Source organism: Oncorhynchus kisutch, linkage group LG10 (genome assembly GCF_002021735.2).
Source record: "Oncorhynchus kisutch isolate 150728-3 linkage group LG10, Okis_V2, whole genome shotgun sequence".
Classification (NCBI taxonomy): domain Eukaryota; kingdom Metazoa; phylum Chordata; class Actinopteri; order Salmoniformes; family Salmonidae; genus Oncorhynchus; species Oncorhynchus kisutch.
This window is the reverse complement of record NC_034183.2, coordinates 18,165,203-18,188,787: the sequence shown is the minus strand read 5'-3', so window position 1 is coordinate 18,188,787 and position 23,585 is coordinate 18,165,203. Positions and strand designations below refer to the sequence as shown.

Sequence of the window (23,585 nt, the reverse complement as noted above, 5' to 3'; positions counted from 1 at the left end):
TATGAGTAACATTAGTTCATTTTCAATGTAGCTAAACACTAACTAACTTATTAGTATTAGCACAGATAGAACAATGGCCCAGATGTGTAACAGGAGGTATAAATGTGAAGCATCTGGTTGCAGTTTCCTCTCCCTGTGAATTATGTTAGGGAGAGGAAGCTCAGTTGCCTGCAGTGGGAGATAATTGGAGTAAGATGGAACTGGGCTGACATTCTGCCAATTTTCTCATCGATTTAACATTTGATCTCAATTCAGTTTTCTGCTCTCAAAACTAGAATATTTTACGAACAGATTCAGTGGAAGCTTTGTAGACTTGACCCTTTTCCAAAGCTTTAAAAAGTTTTAAAGACGAGCTGCGAGCTCGAGTCGAACAGGCAAGCTCATGTCTGCGAGCTCTTGTCGAACAGGGATTCAGGGTTCCAGGCACTCTCGGTGGCAGAAGTGCAAAAAAAACACAGCATAGTCTGCCACACTATAGGGGTCTTGTAGCAGTTGAAGTGGCTTCCGAGCAGTCTCTCCTGGACAACGGAGAATCAAACACTTTTCTTACCTCCACCACAAACTCCTCAGGCTGAGGCAAACGGTGGATTGTTGCTCCCAGGAGAGTGCTTTCCCGGACAGGAGTGTTAAACAGGTACGCTATCTTCTAGCGATCCCAGGGAAATTAAGAGAAACGCCTGGCAGGTTTCTGGATCTCCAACATAGAGTTCTGGAGACAAATAATTAGTAGTAAATATTGACTTTAGTTACAGTGTAGCGTTAGTTAGTTAGCTAGCTAAAATTGAGGGGAGACCTCTAGATTTTAGCAAGCTAATGTTGTCATTGCTAGCTAACTTTGACTAACTTTGCTAACTAATGACAACATTGCCATCTGTCTAAAGTACATTTCACAACATGATGATGGCAAAGTGGTTTCCCACTAAATATGTAAAGAATTTAGCAATATCATCATATTCCTAAGTCCCTATAGTGTAATTTAGATGAAATAGACATTATCCCCGGTTTAAAGTCATTAGCCCCATTCTACTTTGGAGCATCAATATGGCTGCGGTGTAGAACATTGACAATGGCAACAACGCAACGGAGTGACGGAGGTGCAACCCATGTATAAGTACACATTAGTTACAGGTAAGTACCCCTCAAGATACACTTAGTTTTAACTACCTAAATCATGTGCAACAAATAGTATTTATGGTATGTTTTATTTTGGGGGCAAGTGCTAGCAACAATGATGACAAGATATATTTTGAACAGTGCAAATTAATGGCTAAGTAATTATTGCCTATTGAGCATAGGCTATAATCTCTGATACCCAGTGCATCCACAAGGAATCCCAACCTTTGTCACAGTTGCTAATGAATCGGATGCAGCAGAGAAGAAGTGTAACACTAAGTTGCTGAATTTAGTGGAAACCTGCCTATTTGTAACAAGCATGCTAACAATAATTTCTTGCTACACTTCTGTAATTACAGACCGCAATTATTACAAGTTATGTGTTCTTATTACAATGTAACCATGTTGTTGCAGTTAACTAAAATGCTTGTTACGGTGTATTTACACATGGAATTAACCTGTAACTGTCACGATCTTCGTACAGAGGAGACCAAGGCGCAGCGTAAAATGAATACATCGTTTTTAATGAAGACGAAGAACACTTAACAAACTACACAAAACAACAAACTCACCGCTATATAATACTAGTGCAGACACAGGCAACTAGACATAGACAATAACCCACGAACCACAATACAAAACAGGCTACCTAAATATGGTTCCCAATCAGAGACAACGACAAACACCTGCCACTGATTGAGAACCATATCAGGCCAAACACATAGAAACAGACTAACTAGACCTGCAACATAGAATGCCCACTCATATCACACCTTGACCAAACAAAACATAGAAACAAACAACGCAAACCATGGTCAGAGTGTGACAGTAACAAGGACCTCTTAAAACGAAGTGTCATCAATTGGTCTTTTGACCAATCAAATCAGATCTATTCACATTAGATCTTTTTCATAGCTGATCTGATTGGTCAAAAGAACAATTAGTGGAAAATATCAGAATTGGGCTGCTTGTTTAAATGCAGACAATGAGTGACATTTCCCAGAAGCAACATGCCAAGAGCAGAGTACTGTATTAGATACATCTTTAACAACTCATGAAGAAACACCATATTAGGTAACCTACTGCAGTGGTTGTCAAACTTGTTGTCAAACACCCAAATCACATTTTACTCTCCCTGAAATACCTTCTTAAGTGCTTAAGTGCAACTGGGCATTATTCGGCCTATATTCTTCACTATCCAACTACTGTCTTTGTAATGTGTAGGTTTGTGTCAAGGCAATGCAATAATGGACCGGTTGCAATCCATTTGAGTGTGTCCATAGGAGGTTTCTCTATGTGCCTCTGCTAATTTATGAACAAAAATGAACAAAAATATAAACGCAACATGTAAAATGTTGGTCACATGTTTCATGAGCTGAAATAAAAGATTCCAGACATTTTACATATGTATTATTTCTCAAATGTTGTGTACAAATTTGTTTACATCCTTGTTGGTGAGCATTTTTCCTTTGCCAAGATAATCCATCCACATGACAGTTGTGGCATGTCAAGAAGCTGATTAAACAGCATGCACATTACACAGGTGCACCTTGTGCTGGGTACAATTGTCAGAGTCATGTGTGTATAGGTGGCAGGGAAGTCAGGCCCAAGAGAATCAAACTGAGTGTAATGGAGTTATTTAATAACAATAATCGAAACATACTCCAAACACTAAATGTAACAATAATTATGCGACGAGGACCCGTCGCACACCAATACAAAAACAATACAACACTGAAATAACAAACAATCTCTGACAAAGACATGAGAGGAAACAGAGGGTTAAATACACAACAGGTAATGAATGGGATTGAAACCAGGTGTGTAGGAAGACAAGACAAAACCAATGGAAAATGAAAAATCGATCAATGATGGCTAGAAGACCGGTGACCGCCGAGCACCGCCCGAACAAGGAGAGGCTTCGACTTCGGCAGAAGTCGTGAGAACAATAAAAGACAACTCTAAACACAGATTTTGAAGGAGTGTGCAATTAGTATGCTGGCTGCATGAATGTCCTCCAGAGCTGTTGCCAGATAATTCAATGTTCATTTCTCTACCATAAGCCGCCTCCAATGTCGTTTTAGAGAATTTGTCAGTATGCCTCATAACCGCAGACCACGTCTATGGTGTCTTGTGGGCGAGCAGTTTTCTGATGTCAACATTTTGAACTGAGTCCCCCACGGTGGCGGTGGGTTATGGTATGGGCAGGCATAAGCTACGGACAACAAACACAAGTGTATTTTATCTATGGTAATTTGAATGCACAGAGATACCGAGACAAGATCCTGAGGCCCACTGTCGTGCCTTCACCTCATGTTTCAGCATGATATTGCACGGCCCCATGTACACAATTCCTGGAAGCTGAAAATGTCCCAGTTCTTCCATGGCCTGCCTAGGCTGAGTTAATCATGGCCAAACTACAGAGCCGTGACTAAAAATATTCAGGCAACTAACTAGGCCCACAGCTTCCCCCTCTAGGATTCTCAGCTGAAGGTATGAACAACCACATGCTCCATGTGATCCTCAATACCAACGCTCTGTTTTAACGTTTAGAAACGTTAATAATCCTTGCTTTTGAAACGGTTTTGGAAATATAAAACCCTTTACTTCCACATTACATCAAAATAATTTCAGAAATGCAAAATGCACGTTTACTGTAGACTGTTTTAACTGGTTTTCACACAGTTGGAGCCAGCTATTTTTCAGCTACAACACTACTTTGGCATCCTTCTTCTGTTACAGACAGGTGTTTGGAGATGTTTCAATAATTAATTAGAACAGGTGGTTGCTTCTGTCTTCCGTGAACAAGCGCTGTAAGACGGAAATATTATAGAGTGGAAACCCTAACCCGATAGATGCGTATAGTAATTTTACCTTTTTTTTAAACCTTTCTCGCTGATGTGAAAGTTTAGTTCCAAATGTTTCCAAAACCGTATAGCAAGCGTGGCATAGCCTATTGACATTTAGACAAAGTATTGACGTTTAGACAAGATTTGGGAGTGGAGTGTGAGTGCGTCTGCCTCTGTCAGTTGACAGGTTCGTGAATAGATGGTATACTGTATGTTTAAGCAATAAGGCACGAAGGAGTGCGGTATATGGCCAATATACCTTGGCCAAGGGTTGTTCTTATGCACAACTCAACGCGGTGTGCCTGGATACAGCCCTTAGCCATGGTATATTGGCCATATACCACAAACCCCAGAGGTGCCTTATTGCTACTATAAACTGATTACCAATGTAATTACAGCAGTAAAAATAAAAAATGTTGTCATACGCGTGGTATACTGTCTGATGTACCACGGCTGTACCACAGCCAATCAGCATTTAGGGCTCGAACCACCCAGTTTATAATTAACATTATCGTCTATGAATGGGCTAGCAAATACCATGCTGACAATATTTGTATTCATTGTCAACAACATTTTTGTAGGGAGGAAACATGTATTTTTGTCTGAGAATTATTTCAGTTCACAGGAAATTATTGTGGCCACATCATTTTGGGATATGCAGTAGGCTAATCTCCATTAACCTAGAACAAAAATTGTGAGTAATTTGGTCAGATACCATTTATGTTTATTAGTCTGTCCAGGAGAGTTTAGGATATCAGTAGCCTGTAAAATTAGAGCAGAGTTCTATTTCTCTCTAGTGGCGGGAAAGCATAGGTGCATCGATTTCGAGATAAACATTGCCAAAGTAGAGGCATTTCTTTTTTACTTTAGCCTACTTTAAGAAATAACCAACTGACTTAGTATGACAGGATGGGCTCAGGATAGGCTAGTGTTCAATAGTTTCCCCACATAGGTTATCTCAAGGATGCAAGGAGAAAGATAAATGTTTTAAACAGGCCTATCTGTTTGAAAAGGGCCCGTGCCTCCTCAGCTCAGGTGTTTGTGGTCCCCTCTCAATCAGTTTGTTAATTGGTAATTAGAATAAAGTAGAATTTGTTGCTTTATGCAATTATGTTATTCATTAACTTTAGAGTGATATTCTCTAGATACAGCTGTGTATACAGCTTGTGGCCTTTCCTCCCACTATGATTGAAATGCTCTTCGGCTAGATATTAAATTACTGGGATACCTAGACCAATATGCTAACTGGCATCAGTGCAACTTTTAACATATATTTTAACTTCATGAAAACTGAATTGATGGAGAAATGCAAATGTAATGATTAAACTACACATGAGGATATTAATTGAAATAATGCATTGAATGGGTAGTGCCAGTCAATATTCCAGCCTGCATTTGGTTTGCTAATGATGCACTGTTCTCATTCCATTTCCCAAAGAAAGAGATTGAGAGGCAGTTGTGTGCACTTCTGCATACAACTTAATTCCAAGTTTGATGGCCTACATCTACTTTGCTGATCCAGATACGATGGCTGATTTAGTTTACTCCTGACTGTTCATCTGAAACACATGCAAATTGATTGATTTTAACTTCAATTTAAGTTAATTCTCAAATCCCAGGAGTCAGGTAGCAGTAGTGACAAGGAGTACAAAAAGGTATGCCATCTCATCTCTATTCCCTGCATCTCTGAATGCTAAATAATCACACACATATATTTGCCATGTAGTGTCTCATTAAAATCCATTAACACAAACCATTCATTTCAATTGATTTGGACTCAGAATACATGAACTGTGGATTGATACTGACCATGGTATTTCAATATTTATAGCATCCTCTTTAAAGGGTCAATATGCAGTTGCTTCATCCATTTTTAGGTTTCTGAGTGAATGGAATGTGCCCATTGAAACTGGTGGGGAGAACGCTTTGTTAATGAACGCTTACGTGATGTGAATTATAATAAAGATGCTCTTGAAAATAAATTTCTCTCCTGTAAGCCTGTCCCTGAGGTAAAGAGTAAGAGGCTCCCAGCGTCAGATGGCCCAGCCCAGAAGAAGGGGAGAACAGCTCCAACGCACCCCCCCCCCCCCACAATAAAAGGAGCCAGTGGGAGGATGAGGGAGAGCAGAGCAAATAAAGTCACTGATTTGCAAACAGCCACATCACTATATGTCTAAAACCAGCAGACATTTCTGCACTCGAGCATGTTCTATGTAACACTCTCTCGTCTGCAGACAGGAAAGATGAGGTTCGTTAGGGTGTCTCTTCCAAAGGCAAGGTCCAGAACGATATCAGAGAGTTTCCACCACTGACATGGGCAACCGGTACAGACAGAGTGCTCTTTTCACATCCACGCCATTACGTCTCTTAAATGTAACAATACTGAACAAAAATATAAACACAATATCCCAAAAACGCAGGTGGGAAAAGGACCACACTAAGTATGATCCCCAATTAGAGGCAACGATCATCAGCTGCCTCCAATTGGGAACCATACTCACACCAACATAGAAATTCAAGATTAGAACACCCCCTAGTCTGACCTACTGCACCATAGAGATCCCAAAGGGCTCTCTATGGTCAGGGCAAGACAATGACGTATTTCCTATTCACCAAAACTGTATGAATAAGGCTTGAAATGACTTATATGCTTTCTAAATATAGTATTGCAAATGTTTAAATCCCTAACTTGTCAATACTTCCCCCGAAGTCGGTTCCTCTCCTTGTTCGTGCGGCGTTTGGCGGTTGACGTCACCGGTCTTCTAGCCATCACCGATCCACTTTTCATTTTCCATTGGTTTTGTCTTGATTTCCTGCACACCTGGTTTACATCTTTACATATTGTTTATTTTGTCAAGGTTGGCACGCTTCCGGCTGGTTTGCACCGGGTTTTGTTTTATGCCCGTGCTTTGCGGCAGCCGATACTTTGTACTTGGGTTTTGTACTTTGTGCTGCCTCACTTGTTTCTCGGGCATTTGTTTTGTGACGCGGTTGCGTTCTGTATTATGATAGCCTAAGTAAAGTGCTTTGTCCACTCATCTCTGCTCTCCCGTGCCTGACTTCCATGCACCAACTACACCCACCATTGACATAACTATAAGAGTTCACCTTCCTTATAACTGTAAAGTACATATTTGTCAGTTCAGTGTTAGAGAAAATATGCATATTTTCTAAAGGTCTCTCTTGATCAAAACATCTCCCCCACCGCTGTGAACATCACACAGGGCTCTAGCTTGGCTTCCTGAACTCGCTAGGAAATCAACTTTCAGCATATATTAATATTGTCCATATTTGACAAAGTGTTTTTTTGTTTAAAATCTATTAATTATTTTAGATTAATGGCTATAAATCGATCTCTGAGTGTGCTAACCATAATCCCCTGTTGCACTACAATGTAAGGATTGCAGGCATGTGCTTTGTCAGTTGCTGTGATGCAGGGTTCAACCAGGAGTTGATGGACAGTCGGAAGAGCGAATGAAATGGTCCCAGCTTCAAGTGGTTTCAGATTTCACATCCTACATCTCACAGGTGGTCAGAATATACTTCCGTGTCCGTGGAACCAGGGCTATCGCTCAATACAAGCCAATTCGATCTATGGTTTCCACAGATTGATTTATAAGAGAAAATGATGGTAAAAATTGGTACCAGAACCACGCAGGTCCCCTAAACAGGGGACTTTATATCAGAGAGGTTTAAGCTAGCGGTCCATAAAGGGCTTTGGTGCAATATGCCATCCCAACACACTCATTTTCTTGAACAAAACCTTCCAGTTGAGTGAGCGTGCTTTGCAATGCAGAACTAGAGTGCAGTGGTGAATTATCTCAAACACTGTATGCTTATTTGTCAGATTTACGGTTGGTGAAGTTTGCCATGCCAGCCAGAGCATTTAAGAATCATTCAGTGTGTGTGTGTGTGTGAATTAATTAATTAATGAGCAGTGCAGAATGCTAAGTTGCTTCCTCAGCTGACTGTCATGGCTCGTCCTGGGCCTCAGTCACTACAGACCAGGCTGTGGAGATCAAGCTTGGCTGCATCCCTGTGCCGATTCAGTGGTTAACAAGAAGCAGCATTAATGCTACTGTGAATTGTATGTAACATTTTAGTTCACACTATTGATTTGTTGTCTCAGGCCTCCAGCCTGGTGAAACGCTAATGGAAATTGTCAATAAAAACGCATGTACAGGAAGTTCTCACTCTTGGCTCCCCTTCCTCAACGACCTCCACTCTCTCAAAATAGCCACTCAACATCCTTGTAGTTTAAGGCTAGGGCAGTAGCAGTGTGACAACATAGGCTTCTTATCCAATAAGCTATATAGAGTTTATGATGGTTGGCGGCCGGATAGATGCCTTGGAATTCAATACATGTCCACTTGAATAAAACTAAAATAAAAGTGGTGGGTAAAAATACAGAAATGAATTAAAAACCTTCAATCTTATTTCAGGGTGCTGTGTGGCATGCTATTCAAACATATCAAACATCTCAGAAAAAGAATAAGAGTATGAACCCCGCCCTGCGGTTATTGTATTGAGCTTCCATGTCAATGTGGACCCCGACACCACAGCCGGCCCGCTCATTAGGCAGAATTAGGTGACTGCCTATGGCGGAAAATTGATGAGGGCGGCATTGTATTAGCTAAACTGACCCAGATGCACCTCCAACAACAACACATAAAACCTCACATAATTCTGTCCAAAAACAATGACAATTTCTCTTAACGAGTGGCATATGAGCTTTTTAGGTGAGCATTGATGCCGCCCTTTGATCAGTAGTGCCCACTCTGTCTAAGACAGGGGTGCAAAATATTTTGCTTGTCCATTCTCAGTGCGCTTCTCCAGAGTGCTGTTGGAGAGCACATCTCTACAGCGCTCCACCAATGCGCTCCACCAATGTTCCATCCAAGAATGCCATAAATCATGGAGCAGATATAGGATATGGTAGAAAGAGCATGTGGCCTTTTCTTAAACCTACTACAGGCTGGAGATGAAATGTATGACAATGTAATGAGACGGACACTTTTTACAACATGCAGGTTTCTCAGATAAAATATCTTAACCTAAATGGGGCTCAATCAACTAAAAAATAAGCTGCCATGTTAATAAACAACATATCCTAAAAACAGGATGGGTCAAAGTTAAATGGACAATATGGAATGGACAATCACAACTGTTGTCCAAGAGTTTCACCCCATTGTCATGATCAGTGAATACTTCTGCCTTTCCCGCTGTGTAAACACATTGCAAATAGGCTTGCGATAACTCCTGATAAAGTTGGGTAGCTGATATTCAGAGCTTTAATAGCCAGATTGATTAGCCACATGAATCAGGACTAATAAAGCCAATGCAAAATCCTGTTTTACAAATGGTGGGCCGACCAAATGGATGGGCATTCATAAAATTCCATTGCACCGACAAGGTATGCTACACCCCGGTAAGCACTAGCCAAAGTCTTTTGGACGTCTTAATGGGGGGCCTGTCCAGACGTTGTTGTTTGGTGTTTTACAAACGGTAGCCTTACCACATAGATGGGAATTCATAAAATGCCTTTCAGGCAACACTGTAGGCTACACCTCAGTAAGCATAGACCGATGCCGATGCCCGGCCATGATTTCCACATCCACGGACATTGGTTTTTGGTCTGGTCCGGACCAAATCTGAACCAATCATACAAGTGTATGTTTGGTTCAGATGTTGTCCTGTCTGGACCAGCCTTGATTTAGCCCAAACATAGACGTATATAAATTACTTATTTTCAACATCGGAACTTTTCGGAATGAAAAATGAGCCTGATTTCAACATCTGGAAAATACATATTTTCAACGTCTGTAAAATACGTATTTTCAACATCTGGAAAATACGTATTTTCAACATCAAGAAAAAAAGTATTTTGAACTTTCATTCAGAACCAAACATGAACCTGATTTCAACATCTGGAAAATACATATTTTTCAAAGTTTGGAAAAGATGCCTTTTCAACGTCCTGCAAAATATGCATTTTAAACTCACTCCCCTTCACTGGTCTGTGTCTCCCTCAGGTGTGGCGTTAAACCTGGAGCAGTGGAACCAGCTGAAGATCATCCGAGACATTGACACTGTGATCCTGAAGATCTAGACCCCCCACGGTGCCCAGTGAGCAGCCAAGACAGCCCAGATCGATTCCCTTCTACACAAGCGAGCCTGTTATCACTGACAGTATATCACTTTATGTAATCCACTGTTAAATGGCTTTAACATCCTGCAGATATGTTCAATTAAAGCCCTTTGTTTTACATACCTCACTTTACAAAATAGCTGTCTGTTCTGTATTGTAATTCTGTATTGTTTTATTTATTAGTTGGCTTTATAAGCCATGGCTTCAGTTGCAAAGAACAGATGTATTTTCTGTGTAAGTGTTCTTGACAGCATTTGTAAATATAGAGGACAAGTTAATGAAGCCTATATGAAGTTAGTCGGGGTAGTTTTTTGTTCAATTATAATATGGTAGCCTGCACTATCCATTCATCTTTGGAAATGCATACGTTTCTTGAAGTAACGTAACATCAGTAATATCAGCTGATGTACGAAGGGCTATATGAATACATTTGATTTGAAGTAACACACAGACTAAAAAACTTTTCTCCATTATTACTTTGCTCATTTTCTCCCATTATCTGTTGAGTAATCAGATGTGTGGATTATGATCTGATCATGGCTTTTAATGGGGAAGAGCTGCTTTGGTGGTTCAGAAATATATCCCACTAATTACCAGACTGTAGACAGCAGTGGAGCTGGTGGGAGGATCTATCGGAGGACAGGATCATTGTAATGGCTGGAGTGGAATTAATGGAACGTATCAAACATATGGAAACAAGCCTGTCCTCCTATAGCTCCTCCCACCAGCCACTGGTAAACAGTGTAATGTTCATTGTTACATGCTGTTTGACACTGTAGTTAACTGAAGCCGCCTCTTATATTCCATAGGAGAGATCAAGAACACTGCAACTAACAATGCAATACCATTAAGGCAATTCGCAGGCAATGGGGACAAAATAAAGGAATGATAGCATGGAAATAAAGTGGGAAGTTTTAACTTTGAGGGTAATGTCACATATTTATTTGCATTGAAAGATGTTGCAGGTCTTGTCCAGGAGATTTAAACCAGTATGTAGCCTATCGGAAACAAAGTGTAAGCAAAGTAAAAAAAATATTAATTTAAAGGACAGTACCATATTGTATTGGAGTCAGAGTGGGATGAAACTACTGAGAGGCCATCAAAGGCATGCCAGGCTGTGATGGACTTGAGATAGAGAAGCATAGTGGCCTGTTTTCTGAAAGAATTGGGTAGTTCAGCAAAAGAAGGAGGTGGCCCCAAACTTCTCCAAGCAGGTTGTGCAATGCAAAGAATTTGCACTCCGATGGTGCAGTATCATACCGATATCTGTGGGTGTCGCTCAAGAGCGGCGAATATGCCTCTCGCTTTCGCGTAGCCGTTCTCCCCCCTATCAGCCACCCTCTCTCTTGTACTATGTGTGTGATCCGAATGTGTGTCGGATTACCGTTCTCCTGGCAGCAGGATATTACGCTGGCAGCACGATCGAGGATCTTTATTTTTTCAAAATAAGAGTCCCCCCTAAAAATACATGCTAATCTTTGGGAATATCAATTGTTTTGGCGTGACTAGTAAAGCAACTGTTTTTCAAAGTATTGCAACCACCTTTAAAAAAAGTGATAATTTGATGTACTTTTATTTTAATATTGTATTATTTATATCAGCATTTCTTTAGAGAGTTTACACAAATACTGGTATGTTCATAGGTATTGTGTTGGTTTTTGTAAAGAAATATACTTTAAATACAAATCAAATAATATGTCATTCAAATTACTCAATAGAGTCTATAAAACTTAAATTGTGCTGTGCAAGGGGTTCAATATAGAGTGCTGGGGACTTCTTACTCCAATCACTGCAATGTAATAGATGGTTGGCCTATAAATTACATATTGGCTTATAGACAAAAAAACGACTCTGTGCCGATGTAGAAGTGGTGTTGGGAATACTCAGTAGGGTCTGTAGAATTTATATATGGTGTTATTTCTTGGGGGACTGAGGACTACATACCCAGCAGCACTTTCTAACTCCACCCATTCCAGTGGTCCCAATGCAATACACTGTAGGCCTATAAATGCTATATATATATATATACAGTGCCAGTCAAAAGTTTGCACACACCAACTCATTCAAGGGTTTTCTTTATTTGGACTATTTTCTACATTGTAGAATAATAGTGAATACATCAAAACTATGAAATAACACACATGGAATCATGTAGTAACCAAAAAAAGTGTTAAACAAATCAAAATGCACTACCGTTCAAAAGTTTGGTGGCACTTAGAAATGTCCTTGTTTATAAAAGAAAGGCTACTTTATGTCCATTAAAATAACATCAAATTGATCAGAAATACCGTGTCGACATTGTTAATGTTGTAAATGACTATTGCAGCTGGAAACGGCTGATTTTTAATGGAATATCTACATAGGTGTACAGAGGCCCATTATCAGCAACCTTAACTTCTTTCAATTAAGCAATTTCCCCTCCGTTAATTAATGTAAAAGATACTCTCGCATGCCATTGTGACAAAGCGTATTTACATTGCACTCTGATAAGACTGCTTTAGAGAACAGCACACATAAACACCACAACTAATACCTTCTGACTGTTTTCTAAAATGGGGGCACCCATTTGTATAGTTTAGTGTCACTTCCATCTCAACACCATGCATTAGCAGATACTGGAATGCCTGATGTTTCTGAATTGGAAGTAGTATATCCTTTAATTCTCTTTCATGCTGGCTTTAAAAAATCCTGCATCTTAATATTTAATGTAATGCAATTACTACTACTGACTATATGTTGGATATCTACTGTATGGCTATAACTGTCCAATGTGAGTTTAAGTTCACTATCACATGCTTAAAACCCCACCAGTTGTTGGCTGTTCTAGAAACATTTGGCATAACCTCTCTGCTGTCACAAGACAGACTGTAATTGCTGACTCGCAAAAGACACAGGGCACATTAACACAATTTGTTGCTTCAGATATAACTTCAAAAGATCATTGTAATGGAATGTAGTAAAAGGCCAGCAACCCTCCGTATTATTCAGTGCCCAATGAAATGACACCCTATATAGATTCTACAGACTCTACTGAGTACTCCCAACAACACTTTACATCTGCACAAATAATAGCTTTTTTTCACTACAAGCCCAATATTGTTAACATACCAGTCTGAACATTGTATATTTCAATAGCGGTCTTATTTTTTATTTTTTTTTAACATATTACATTTTTTTGCCATAAATTCCTTCTTGTATTTGGTTATAAGAACAATACAAATTGATCAAAATGTTATATATTTTGAATAAGTTTTGCAATGTTTTGAAATGCGGGTGTTTATTTTGAAGGTTACCTCATTATCATAGAAAAGTGATGTCATCGTTAGTGCTGCTAACAGAATAGTATTGTGTGTTAGATAGAAGGTGAGCCTGGTTTCCAGCTGAGTGCTTGCTCTCTCTCAGTGCGTGTTTGTGTTGTCATTATTATCCAGTGTGCTCCCAGCTCAGAATGGCCAGATTCACTCAGACTGAAACAAGAAGGCAGCAGCAATCACATCAGCCCCATCCCGCTCACACCAGCCTGGTTTTCACTGGACCTGGGGCACCACCTACCGAACAACCACTACTACTTATCCCTCACCAGCACCAGTACTCCCAGATCACATTTCCTAAACCCATGAACGGGTCAGAATCCATTTCCATTCATCCGGAGAGCGGCAATATGAAAGACCAAGATGCCATAAAGCTGTTTATCGGGCAGATACCGCGGAACTTAGAGGAAAAAGACCTGAAACCTCTGTTTGAACAGTTCGGGAAAATCCACGAACTGACAGTTCTAAAGGACCGATACACCGGCATGCACAAAGGTAACGTGTGCCCCCCCCCCCCATCCAATGGCATATAGCAAAGCCTAGTACAATTAGCTGTATTTCGTTTAATTACAATATTACGTAGCCTTCAATTGCCAGTCGAATGGCTGGCGACTCTTGCATTACGCACCATTTTTGTGTGTGTGTCTAACTCAACATTTAGAGAGCTAAATGATTGTAGAGAATTGTAGGAATAATTATTGCATACTAATTTTCGTCAAACATGCATGATAACCTAGGCTACTTTTAATCATCGTGGTCTCATGTTCCCAAATATTCTAATATGGCCATGGGCATGCACATATGGAGATGTCATAGTTGTAGTGATCTCGCGCGGATTCTTAGCTTATATTATTGCTTTCACGCATACACATCCAAACGACTTGAGTGTTTACAGACTTCAACCGTGATAATATTTCATATAAATGCATGCAATGTATTTGTATTTTCATAACGCTCTCTCAGAACTGGGGCAGAGGCGCTTAAAAGGGATACATTTTAAAAGAGCCCCCCCTTGACTCTCCCAAATTGTATGTACAGGCAGCATCCTTTATTTATCCATATGCTTTCTGTAACATCCCACCATGTGCTGCTCAAGTAGAAGCTAAGCCCAAGACCAAACAAATTCGGTGCCAAAATGTACAAAATAGGGACGCAAGGACTGTCAAGAGATGACAAACGTTTACTGCGCGCAGCCAGCAGTGTTGCTGCTGCTATGGTGTGTTGCCATGTTGGGTTTATGGAGGTGAATGTAAATAAGTCACCAACAAAAAGACAATGTTAAACGGATAGTTTGGGATTTAGTCAACGATTCCCTTTATCCCCATTGGCGGATGAACTCGTGGATACCATTTTTATGTATTTGCATTGAATATGAAGGAAGTGAGAGGTAGTTTTGCTAGCGTTAGCACAATGGCTGGAAGTCTACAGGAACAGCTAGCGTGCTACAGTAGCAGTCATTGCGTTAATGCGTGTTAGAAACTTCCTTCAAACTGCATTGCCAAAATCCCAAACTATCCCTTTGAAGATGCGCTATGCAGAAACTCTCCAACATTTCTTGTTGCTGAAATTCTAATAGTTCACCTAATTTCAGTTTATGTGACAGCTGTTTGAAGATGGCATACAAAACTGAACGTGTAAGACACAAAAACAAAACTTAAGGGGAGCATAGAAAACACCCAAATAGAACAGATCTACTGCTTCTTAGACTTGCTTTCAATGACAATGACAAATCTATAACACATTTTTATTTTGCCATTATTTAACTAGGCAAGTCAGTTAAGAACAAATTCTTCTTTTCAATGATGGCCTAGGAACAGTGGGTTAACTGCCTTGTTCGGGGGCAGAACGACAGATTTGTACCTTGTCTGCTCAGGGGTTTGAACTTGCAACATTCCAGTTACTAGTCCAACGCTCTAACCACTAGGCTACCCTGCCGCCCCTCTATGTGAATTTGGTCTTGTCGTGCAAAAATGTACATACTGCAGCTTTAAGATTCAATGTTTGTTTTCTAATGCAGTGTAGGGCATCGTCCATCATCATCATCTTCATCATCATCATAAAACTTCTTCATGGAAACTGTAGCCACCAATAACTAAGGATTCTTGATGTTACAGTATTACAGAGGATCATTTCGCCTACATAGCATACTTCCATGGATTTAGTGTAAAACCAAATGCTGTCCAGACACCAAGATCTAAAAAAAATCTTTACAATCACACAATTGTGATTAATGATCAAATAAGGCTATTAATAAGTTCAAATATGCACCATGTTAGTTGATATTTCCATCAATGGGAATTGGGCCTCCGTTGCTGTCCATGGTCCTGACAGCCCAAACGCATTGAGCAGGAAAGGATATGGCAGAATCAGTTGACTTGTGACCAAATGAAAGCTCTGAGATAAAGGCTTTCCCTTCTTAGCAGGTGAATGTCTATGTAATATTGAGAAATATAAACATCACAGGTAATCTTTTAAATGCCACTTCTGACACATTTTAACAGACACTCTTACACAGAGCGAATTACAGGAGCAATTAGGGTTAAGTGCCTAGCTCAAGGGCACATCGGCAGATTTTTCACCTAGTCAGCTCAGGGATTCACACAAACAACCTTTCAGTTACTGGCCAAACGCTCTTAACCGCTAAGCTACCTGCAGCCACCTGGCATTATTATGCCATTATGTTCACTCATTTCTGCCATTCCAAATAGGCTACGATGAACATGACGCGTTTACATTTCTGAAAGTAAAAATATAATTATAGACATACTGCATTATGGACAATGTCTTGATGGGTGTACAACATTATCAACCCAAAATCACTTTTGACATTATCCACAGGTGCGATAAGGCTGGTCAAATGTAAATCACATTTGTGATTTCTGATGTCAAACTGTATCTGGTGTAAGTGATGAGCCACACCTAGAATATGTCCCTTCCAATGTGTCTCTGTTAATGAAGTGAAATAACTAGCCAGTAATCATTCAGCTCATGCTATGCCAAATGTCTCTCTCACCTATGGTTGGTGATCAAAAGTCAGAGGTCAATAGCTAGAGAGGACTCTAGTATGCCCCACACCTACATATGGCTATAATTCTGTGAGAGGTGTTTGTTTGTGTGTGTGTGATTGTCTGTATAATAGGAGTATTTCTCAACCTCACACACTAGACAGTATTTGTGTGCAAAGAATGAAACGTTATTGCACTGCATTACATAAGAATTGCAGTACTTGGTTCTGGTTCTCAACAAACTGTTGTGTTATAATTGAAGTCCGGCCCTGAATGGTGGAATGCGTATGGAATATATGAGTAGAATTTCTCTGTGTGTCAGAAAGATGATTCACTGATGAGTTTTGAATTGTACATTGACAAAAGTCGTGACATCAACAGCTGTAGTTTACAATGTACAGGTTCGATCTCTTTAATTTATTATCTTCATCAATTTGGCACATTTATCATGACATTTTACAAAGTTATTGTCAATTAAAACAAGTTCCTGAAAATGTTCTATGCAAAAGCTTTCAATAACAATTATTTTTTGCGTTTATTCTTAGTACTGTGGGTTTATGCCTTCCGTGCTGAAATACCCCGGTTAACTTTATGCCTTTGTTGTTTTATCGTACGGAAGTCGCATAAGCATTTTACCTCAAACTAATTAGTGAAGGAATATTACTAAAGGTAAAACATTTCCTCTTAAATTAATCCATGTAAATGTATAGATTTTATTTGGAACATGGCCATTTCTGTGGAAATATTATACAATCAAGGCTACATTCTTGTTAGTGAATACTTACTTCCTCAAATATGACAAGCATCGTCTCTGCTATTATGTGATAATAAAATCAAATTGAATGACCTATCTCATCAACTCATTTAACGGATTAAATTAGTCGTTCTCCAAACAATAATAAAAATGATTAGTACTCCCATTCAAGTAAATCATTTTAGAGGTCAGACCCAAAATATTAATGTCAAAGTCAATTTTTATTCTTATTCATTCATGTCAAATAGCCAGGGTTTAGTTGAATCAGTTTACTTGGAATGTAATAAATCCTGGCCACACAATTTCCAGTATGAAATCATCCTAGTACTAGTCCTCTGCACTTCACTGGTTTTTCTATTGTTAATGCTTTATAAACGAAAAAGGATTAGGAATGTCATCTAATAGTTTAATTGTTCCTCAAAATTACACACGCGAACGCACACACACACACGCATATGCACGCACACACGCACTCACACACGCGCACACACACACACACACACACACACACACACACACACACACACACACACACACACACACACACACACACACACACACACACACACACATTTTCCAGAGAAGCTAAATTGCATTCATCGAAAAAAAAATTGTCCTTACATTTACTGAGTAGTTGTGTGTCATATTTTGTCATTTTGATTTACATTATATTCATAGTCTGTTGTTTTCCTCCCTTCCTTCCCTTCCTTCCCTTCGACCGATTCTTTCTGGTAATCCATCAGGGAAAACAAGGAATTTGTTTGTGAAGCGTGATAATAATGCGTGGCTATAATAACTTGACTCGAGAGGATTAGCAAATGTGCATTGTCTGAAGCTTCAGTCTCTCGGGTGATCAGCTGCTAGTCTCCCTAAACAGTGGCTGCCTTCGCCAATTAAACATGCAGTCTAGTCTCCCTCTTCAAATGATTTATTCTGCCTGTACTGTCGATGGCCAGCTATTTATTGTCATCCAATTGGTATTAATAGGTCGACTATTTCCTGATGTTGGATTTATCACTCACAGTGAAAACTTCTCCTGTTGTTTTTAATTAGGCTCCACTCACACAACAGGCTTTCAGTTTAATATTCATTTTTCTCTGTGTGTGTGAAGGCTACCTGAAGGTTGCAATTGTATTTTTCTTGATTTAGGTATGCTAGCAGTTTAATTATTTGCAGACTCGCATATGAAAAGCACACAAAGCCATTTTCACATGTATGTTTCTGTGTTGTTCTGTGGCTAGTAAGAGGGTTATTGTTGCATAGGTTGTGTCAATCTTATCAGATCTGCTTTTGAATACAGATACAGGTTTAGCTGTGTAGACTGAAACACACACACACACACACACACACACACACACACACACACACACACACACACACACACACACACACACACACACACACACACACACACACACACACACACACACACACACACACACACACACACACACACACACACACACACACACACTTGATGAGAGGAGGATGGGTGGCAGGAGTGATTCAGCATACTGGACAGGCAATACAAACATGTCTGTTCTCATCTGCCTGCTGAGTATCAATATTAAGCTAGTGTCAGGAGGATCATTGTGTTAATGCATTTATAAATGGACCAAAGATATTGCCGTAGACTCAAGCCAGTCAGAAGCACATTAAATCATAGGAATAATCTAATGAAATATTTATTCAAGTTACATTTTTTTCTTCCCCACTCTGATGGATGGGCTCCACAGGGGGGGTAGTAGCCCAGCAATAATGGAGAGATGGAGGGAGGCAGATTCAAGCTACAGGGTGCTGTAAGAGCATATAGGCCCACCCAAATCAAATGGTATTAAAAAGAGACAAGACCAGTATCCCCACTGAGATTATGTAACTGTACCAGAGTGTTGACAAAAACAAATCTAGACATGTTTCCAAACCTCTCATACAGTATGTGATTTAAAGGGATGCCCCTCTCCTCCATATTGAAGCTGCTCATATGGAAGGAGCTAAGGATCACGGCGCTGCGCCAAGGTATGACAGGAACCCCTCTGGGAAAACAGATGGGAGCAAATGTACTTACAGGTAATTGCCAAAATAAAGGAAACACTTGAGTAAATGAGAAATACAAAAGTAAATTGAAAGCAGGTGCTTCCTCACAGGTGTAGTTCCTGAGTTAATTAAGCAATGAACATCCCATCATGCTTAGGATCATGTATAAAAATGCTGGGCAGGCCCAGTTGCCCATTTTTTTGGCTACCATGGCTATGCCACAGCACAGAAACTGCTTTATAGAAATTCAGTAAATAACTTCTGTTGGCTGCCGGTGAATGCTCTATTCTAGTTCTTTGGGATCTCAGTGCTGGGTTTAATACTATTGATCATAACATCCTTGTTGACCGGCTGGAGAAGTGTGTGGGAATCTCTGGCGTTTCCCTCGACAGGTTCAGGTCATATCTACACTACCACCGTTTGCCTTGATGACAGCTTTCCACACTCTTGGCATCAAAGCAAAGCTGTCATCAAGGCAAAGGGTGGCTATTTGAAGAATTTCAAATATAAAATATATTTTTATTTGTTTAACACTTTTTTGGTTACTACATTATTCCATATGTGTTATTTTGTAGTGTTGATGTCTTCACTATTATTCTACAATGTAGAAAATAGTAAAAATAAAGAAAAACCCTTGAATGAGTAGGTGTTGTAAAACTTTCGACCGGTAGTGTATGTGGCATACGTTTCTCAGTGAGCATGGCTATCATCCCCAGCACCTATTCACTATGGTGTACCTCAAGTCTGGGCCCCGTCCTTTTCCCCCATGTACATACTTCTGCTTGGTGACATCACCCGCAATCATAACACTCAGTTTCATTGCTAGACGGATGACACACAGCTTTATTTACCAATCAGACCCACTAACCAAGCTAGCGTAGCTAACCATCAAAGTGTCTTGCTGACATAAAATGTTGGATGTCTGACCATTTTCTACAGCTTAATGGTAGCAATCAGAGGTTGTTTTATTTGGGACCCACCTTGCTATAACCCAGATTGTAAATAGCTTTGGTCATTTGTCCATCAATGTAAAGCCTAAGGCAACAAACCTTTGTCTTCTTTGACCCTGACCTAAAGATCAAGCTGCATGTAAAGAACGTTGTCCAGTCTTGCTTTTATCATCTAAGAAATATAGCTAAAGTCAAGTTAAACATGCTTTTACAGTTCATTCAGAAAGTATTCAGACCCCTTGACTTTTTCCACATGTTATGTTACAGCCTTATTCTAAAATGGATTAAAAAATATATATATTAATCAATCTACGCACAATACCCCATAATGACAAAGCAAAATCACATTTATAAAAATGACAAAGCAACAGCAAATTTATAAAAAAATAAGTAGAAATATCACATTTACATAAGTATTCAGACCCTTTACTCGGGACTTTGTTGAAGCACCTTTGGAAGCGATTACAGCCTCGAATCGTCTTGGGTAAGATGCTACAAGCTTGACACACCTATATTTTGGGAGTTTCTCCCATTCTTATCTGCAGAAAAGCTCTGTCAGGTTGGATGGGGAGCGTTGCTGCACAGCTATTTTCAGGTTTCTCTAGAGATGTCAATCGGCTTCCATCTGGCCACTCTACCATTAAGGCCTGATTGGTGGTGCTGCAGAGAAAGGTTCTGGAAGATTCTCCCATCTCCACAGAGGAACTCTGGAGCTCTCTCAGAGTGACCATCAGGTTCTTGGTCACCTCCCTGACTAAGGCCTTTCTCCTTTCTCCCCCGATTGCCCGTTTGCCCGGGCGACAAGCTCTAGGAAGAGTCTTGGTGGTTCCAAACTTCTTCAATTTAAGAATGATGGAGGCCACTATGTTCTTGGGGACCTTCAATGCTGCAGAAATGTTTTGGTACCCTTCCCCAGATCTGTGCCTTGACACAATCCTGTCTCTGAGCCCTACGGACAACTCTTTTGACCTCATGGCTTGGTTTTTACTCTGACATACATTGTCAACTGTGGGACCTTATATAGACAGGTGTGTACCTTTCCAAATCATATCCAATCAATTGAATTTACCACAGGTGGACTCTAATCATGTTGTGGAAATATCTCAAGGATGATCAATGCAAACAGGATGCACCTGAGCTCAATTTCGAGTCTCATAGTAAAATGTCTGAATACTGGTGTAAATAAGGTATTTTTGTTTTACATTTTTTATACATTTGCAAAGATTTTGAAAAAACTGTTTTTTGCTTTGTCATTATGGGGTATTGTGTGTAGATGAGGAACATTTTGATTTAATCCATGTTAGAATAAAGCTGTAACGTAACAAAATGTGGGAAAAGTGAAGAGGTCTGAATACTTTCCGAATGCACTGTAGGCCTTTCTCAGGATATCTAATAAGTCAATATCTGGAGGGAATCCAAAAATAATTTGTGCATGAAAGAAAAATATGGAGTTCATATTGAGCATTTGCTGAAAATTCAGAAATGCATCAGAAATCATCCTTATTTTCAGCATACCAAAAAGCATATCAAGATCAGGATATGGACCTCAGCCAAGAGAGGTATCTCTGGAATCAATCTAGCCTATTATCTGGAATGTGCTGAGAAAACACAGATATGCGATGTATACAGTCAGTATTTGTTAACATGAAGAGAGAAAATAGGATGTCTCTTATCTCAGGATAATATGAATGAATACGTGTCCGGCCGTAGGAAATATGTGATATTCGGAGTAATCCCTATGTCAGAAAGACATCTGGATTCAGAATATGTCAGGATATGGTGCAAATCCACAAAACTACAAATATGCATTGGAAATGCTTGAATAGCTCTAGAATATCAAAAACGAATCATGTTAATATATGTAGCCTTTTCACCCAGTGTTGTTGCTTTCAGAGGGTGCTTAGAGTAGGGACACGGGCAAGTCTAAAACATGGACTGGCTTTTGAGACGTTGTCTGATAACCCTTCTAGTTCCAACTACATGCATATGAAATGAATTGGGTTCCCATTAACCTTGGTTGTGGGTGATTTCACAGTGGTGGTTTTGCAGCCGTTGTCTGGACTGGAGGTCACCATCAAGGATGTCTGCGGTATTAAGGCTTGGGTTGGATGACCATTTGTGTTCGGTTTTATTTTACACCCCCTATTCACAGTTTATTTTGTTTCGGGATGTGATTTGGTCATGGTGCCACAGAGTGATGAAGAAAGCTCTTGAGTATACTTTGTAATTTATACATTTGAGTTTGGGTCCATGTTGTAACATCACAGACTGTTTTTGACAGTGACGTCACTGATTTTGTGGTAGCCTTCAGAAAGCATTCACATCCCTTGACTTTTTCACATTTTGTTGTGTTACAGCCTGAATTTAAAGCTTAAATTGAGATGGTTTGTCACTGGCCTACACAATAACCCATAATGTCAAAATGGAATGATGTTTTTCTACATTTTTACAAATGAATTACAAATTAAAGCTGAAATGTCTTGAGTAAATAAGTATTCAACCCCTTTGTATGGCGAGCCTAAATAAGTTCAGGAGTAAAAATGTGCTTAACAAGTCACATAATAAGTTGCATGGACTCTGTGTGTAATAATAGTGTTTAACATGATTTTTTAAATCACTATCTCATCTCTGTACCCCACACATACAATTATCTGTAAGGTCCCTCAGTCGGGCACAGATTCAACTACAAAGACCAGGGAAAACATCCAAGGTCTTTGGAGTTGAATCTGTGCTTGAAAATCACTGCTCGACTGAGGGACCTTACAATGATCTGTATGTGTGGGGTACCGAGAAAATCATGTTAAACACTATTATTACACACAGAGTGATGAGTCCATGCAACTTATTATGTGACTTGTTAAGCACATGTTTACTCCTGAACTTATTTAGGCTCGCCATAACAAAGGGGTTGAATACTTATTGACTCAAGACATTTCAGCTTTTAGATTATTTATATATTTGTAAAGATTTTGAGAAAACAATTACACTTTGATTTTATGGGGTATGGTGTGTAGACCAGTGACAATCATTTTAAATTGAATCCATTTTAAATTCAGGCTGTAACACAACAAAATGTGGAAAAGGTCAAGGGGTGTGAATACTTTATGAAGGCACTGTATCTTACTATTATAACACAAACTGTGCAACTTGAATCATTTGTCAGTAAATAAGAAATGAAGAATGTCTTTTTCTTATTTATTTAACCTTTATTTAACCAGGAAATGCTTTGATTTAAAAATCGTTGTATTTCAAGGGAGACCTTGAACGAGTCGCTTTTAATTCATTAATGCTTTATTGTTCGCTTTGTTTGGCTAAGCATGACAGCAAAGTAAGATGAACATACATTTACAAAGATGAAATGATTTAGGTCACTAAAATACATGCAATAATAACTAGTGAGCTAGTTGAACATGTTTTAATC

At 39.5% G+C, this 23,585-nt stretch overlaps 1 protein-coding gene across 6 annotated transcripts in view; it reads left to right on the top strand.

Annotated features, from left to right (window-relative positions):
• The first annotated feature begins 13,474 nt into the window (after positions 1–13,474).
• The window catches only part of LOC109897470 (CUGBP Elav-like family member 5), a 367,555-nt gene continuing 357,444 nt past the window's right edge, over positions 13,475–23,585 (top strand). For 5 of the 6 annotated variants that reach the window (XM_031833234.1, XM_031833231.1, XM_031833233.1 and 2 more), the window contains exon 1: positions 13,498–13,916. In XM_031833234.1, the coding sequence (XP_031689094.1) occupies positions 13,559–13,916 (358 nt within the window). In that variant the 5' untranslated portion in view covers positions 13,498–13,558. Of the gene's footprint in view, positions 13,917–23,585 lie in introns of all 6 variants that reach the window. The other variant, XM_031833229.1, reaches the window with a different exon arrangement.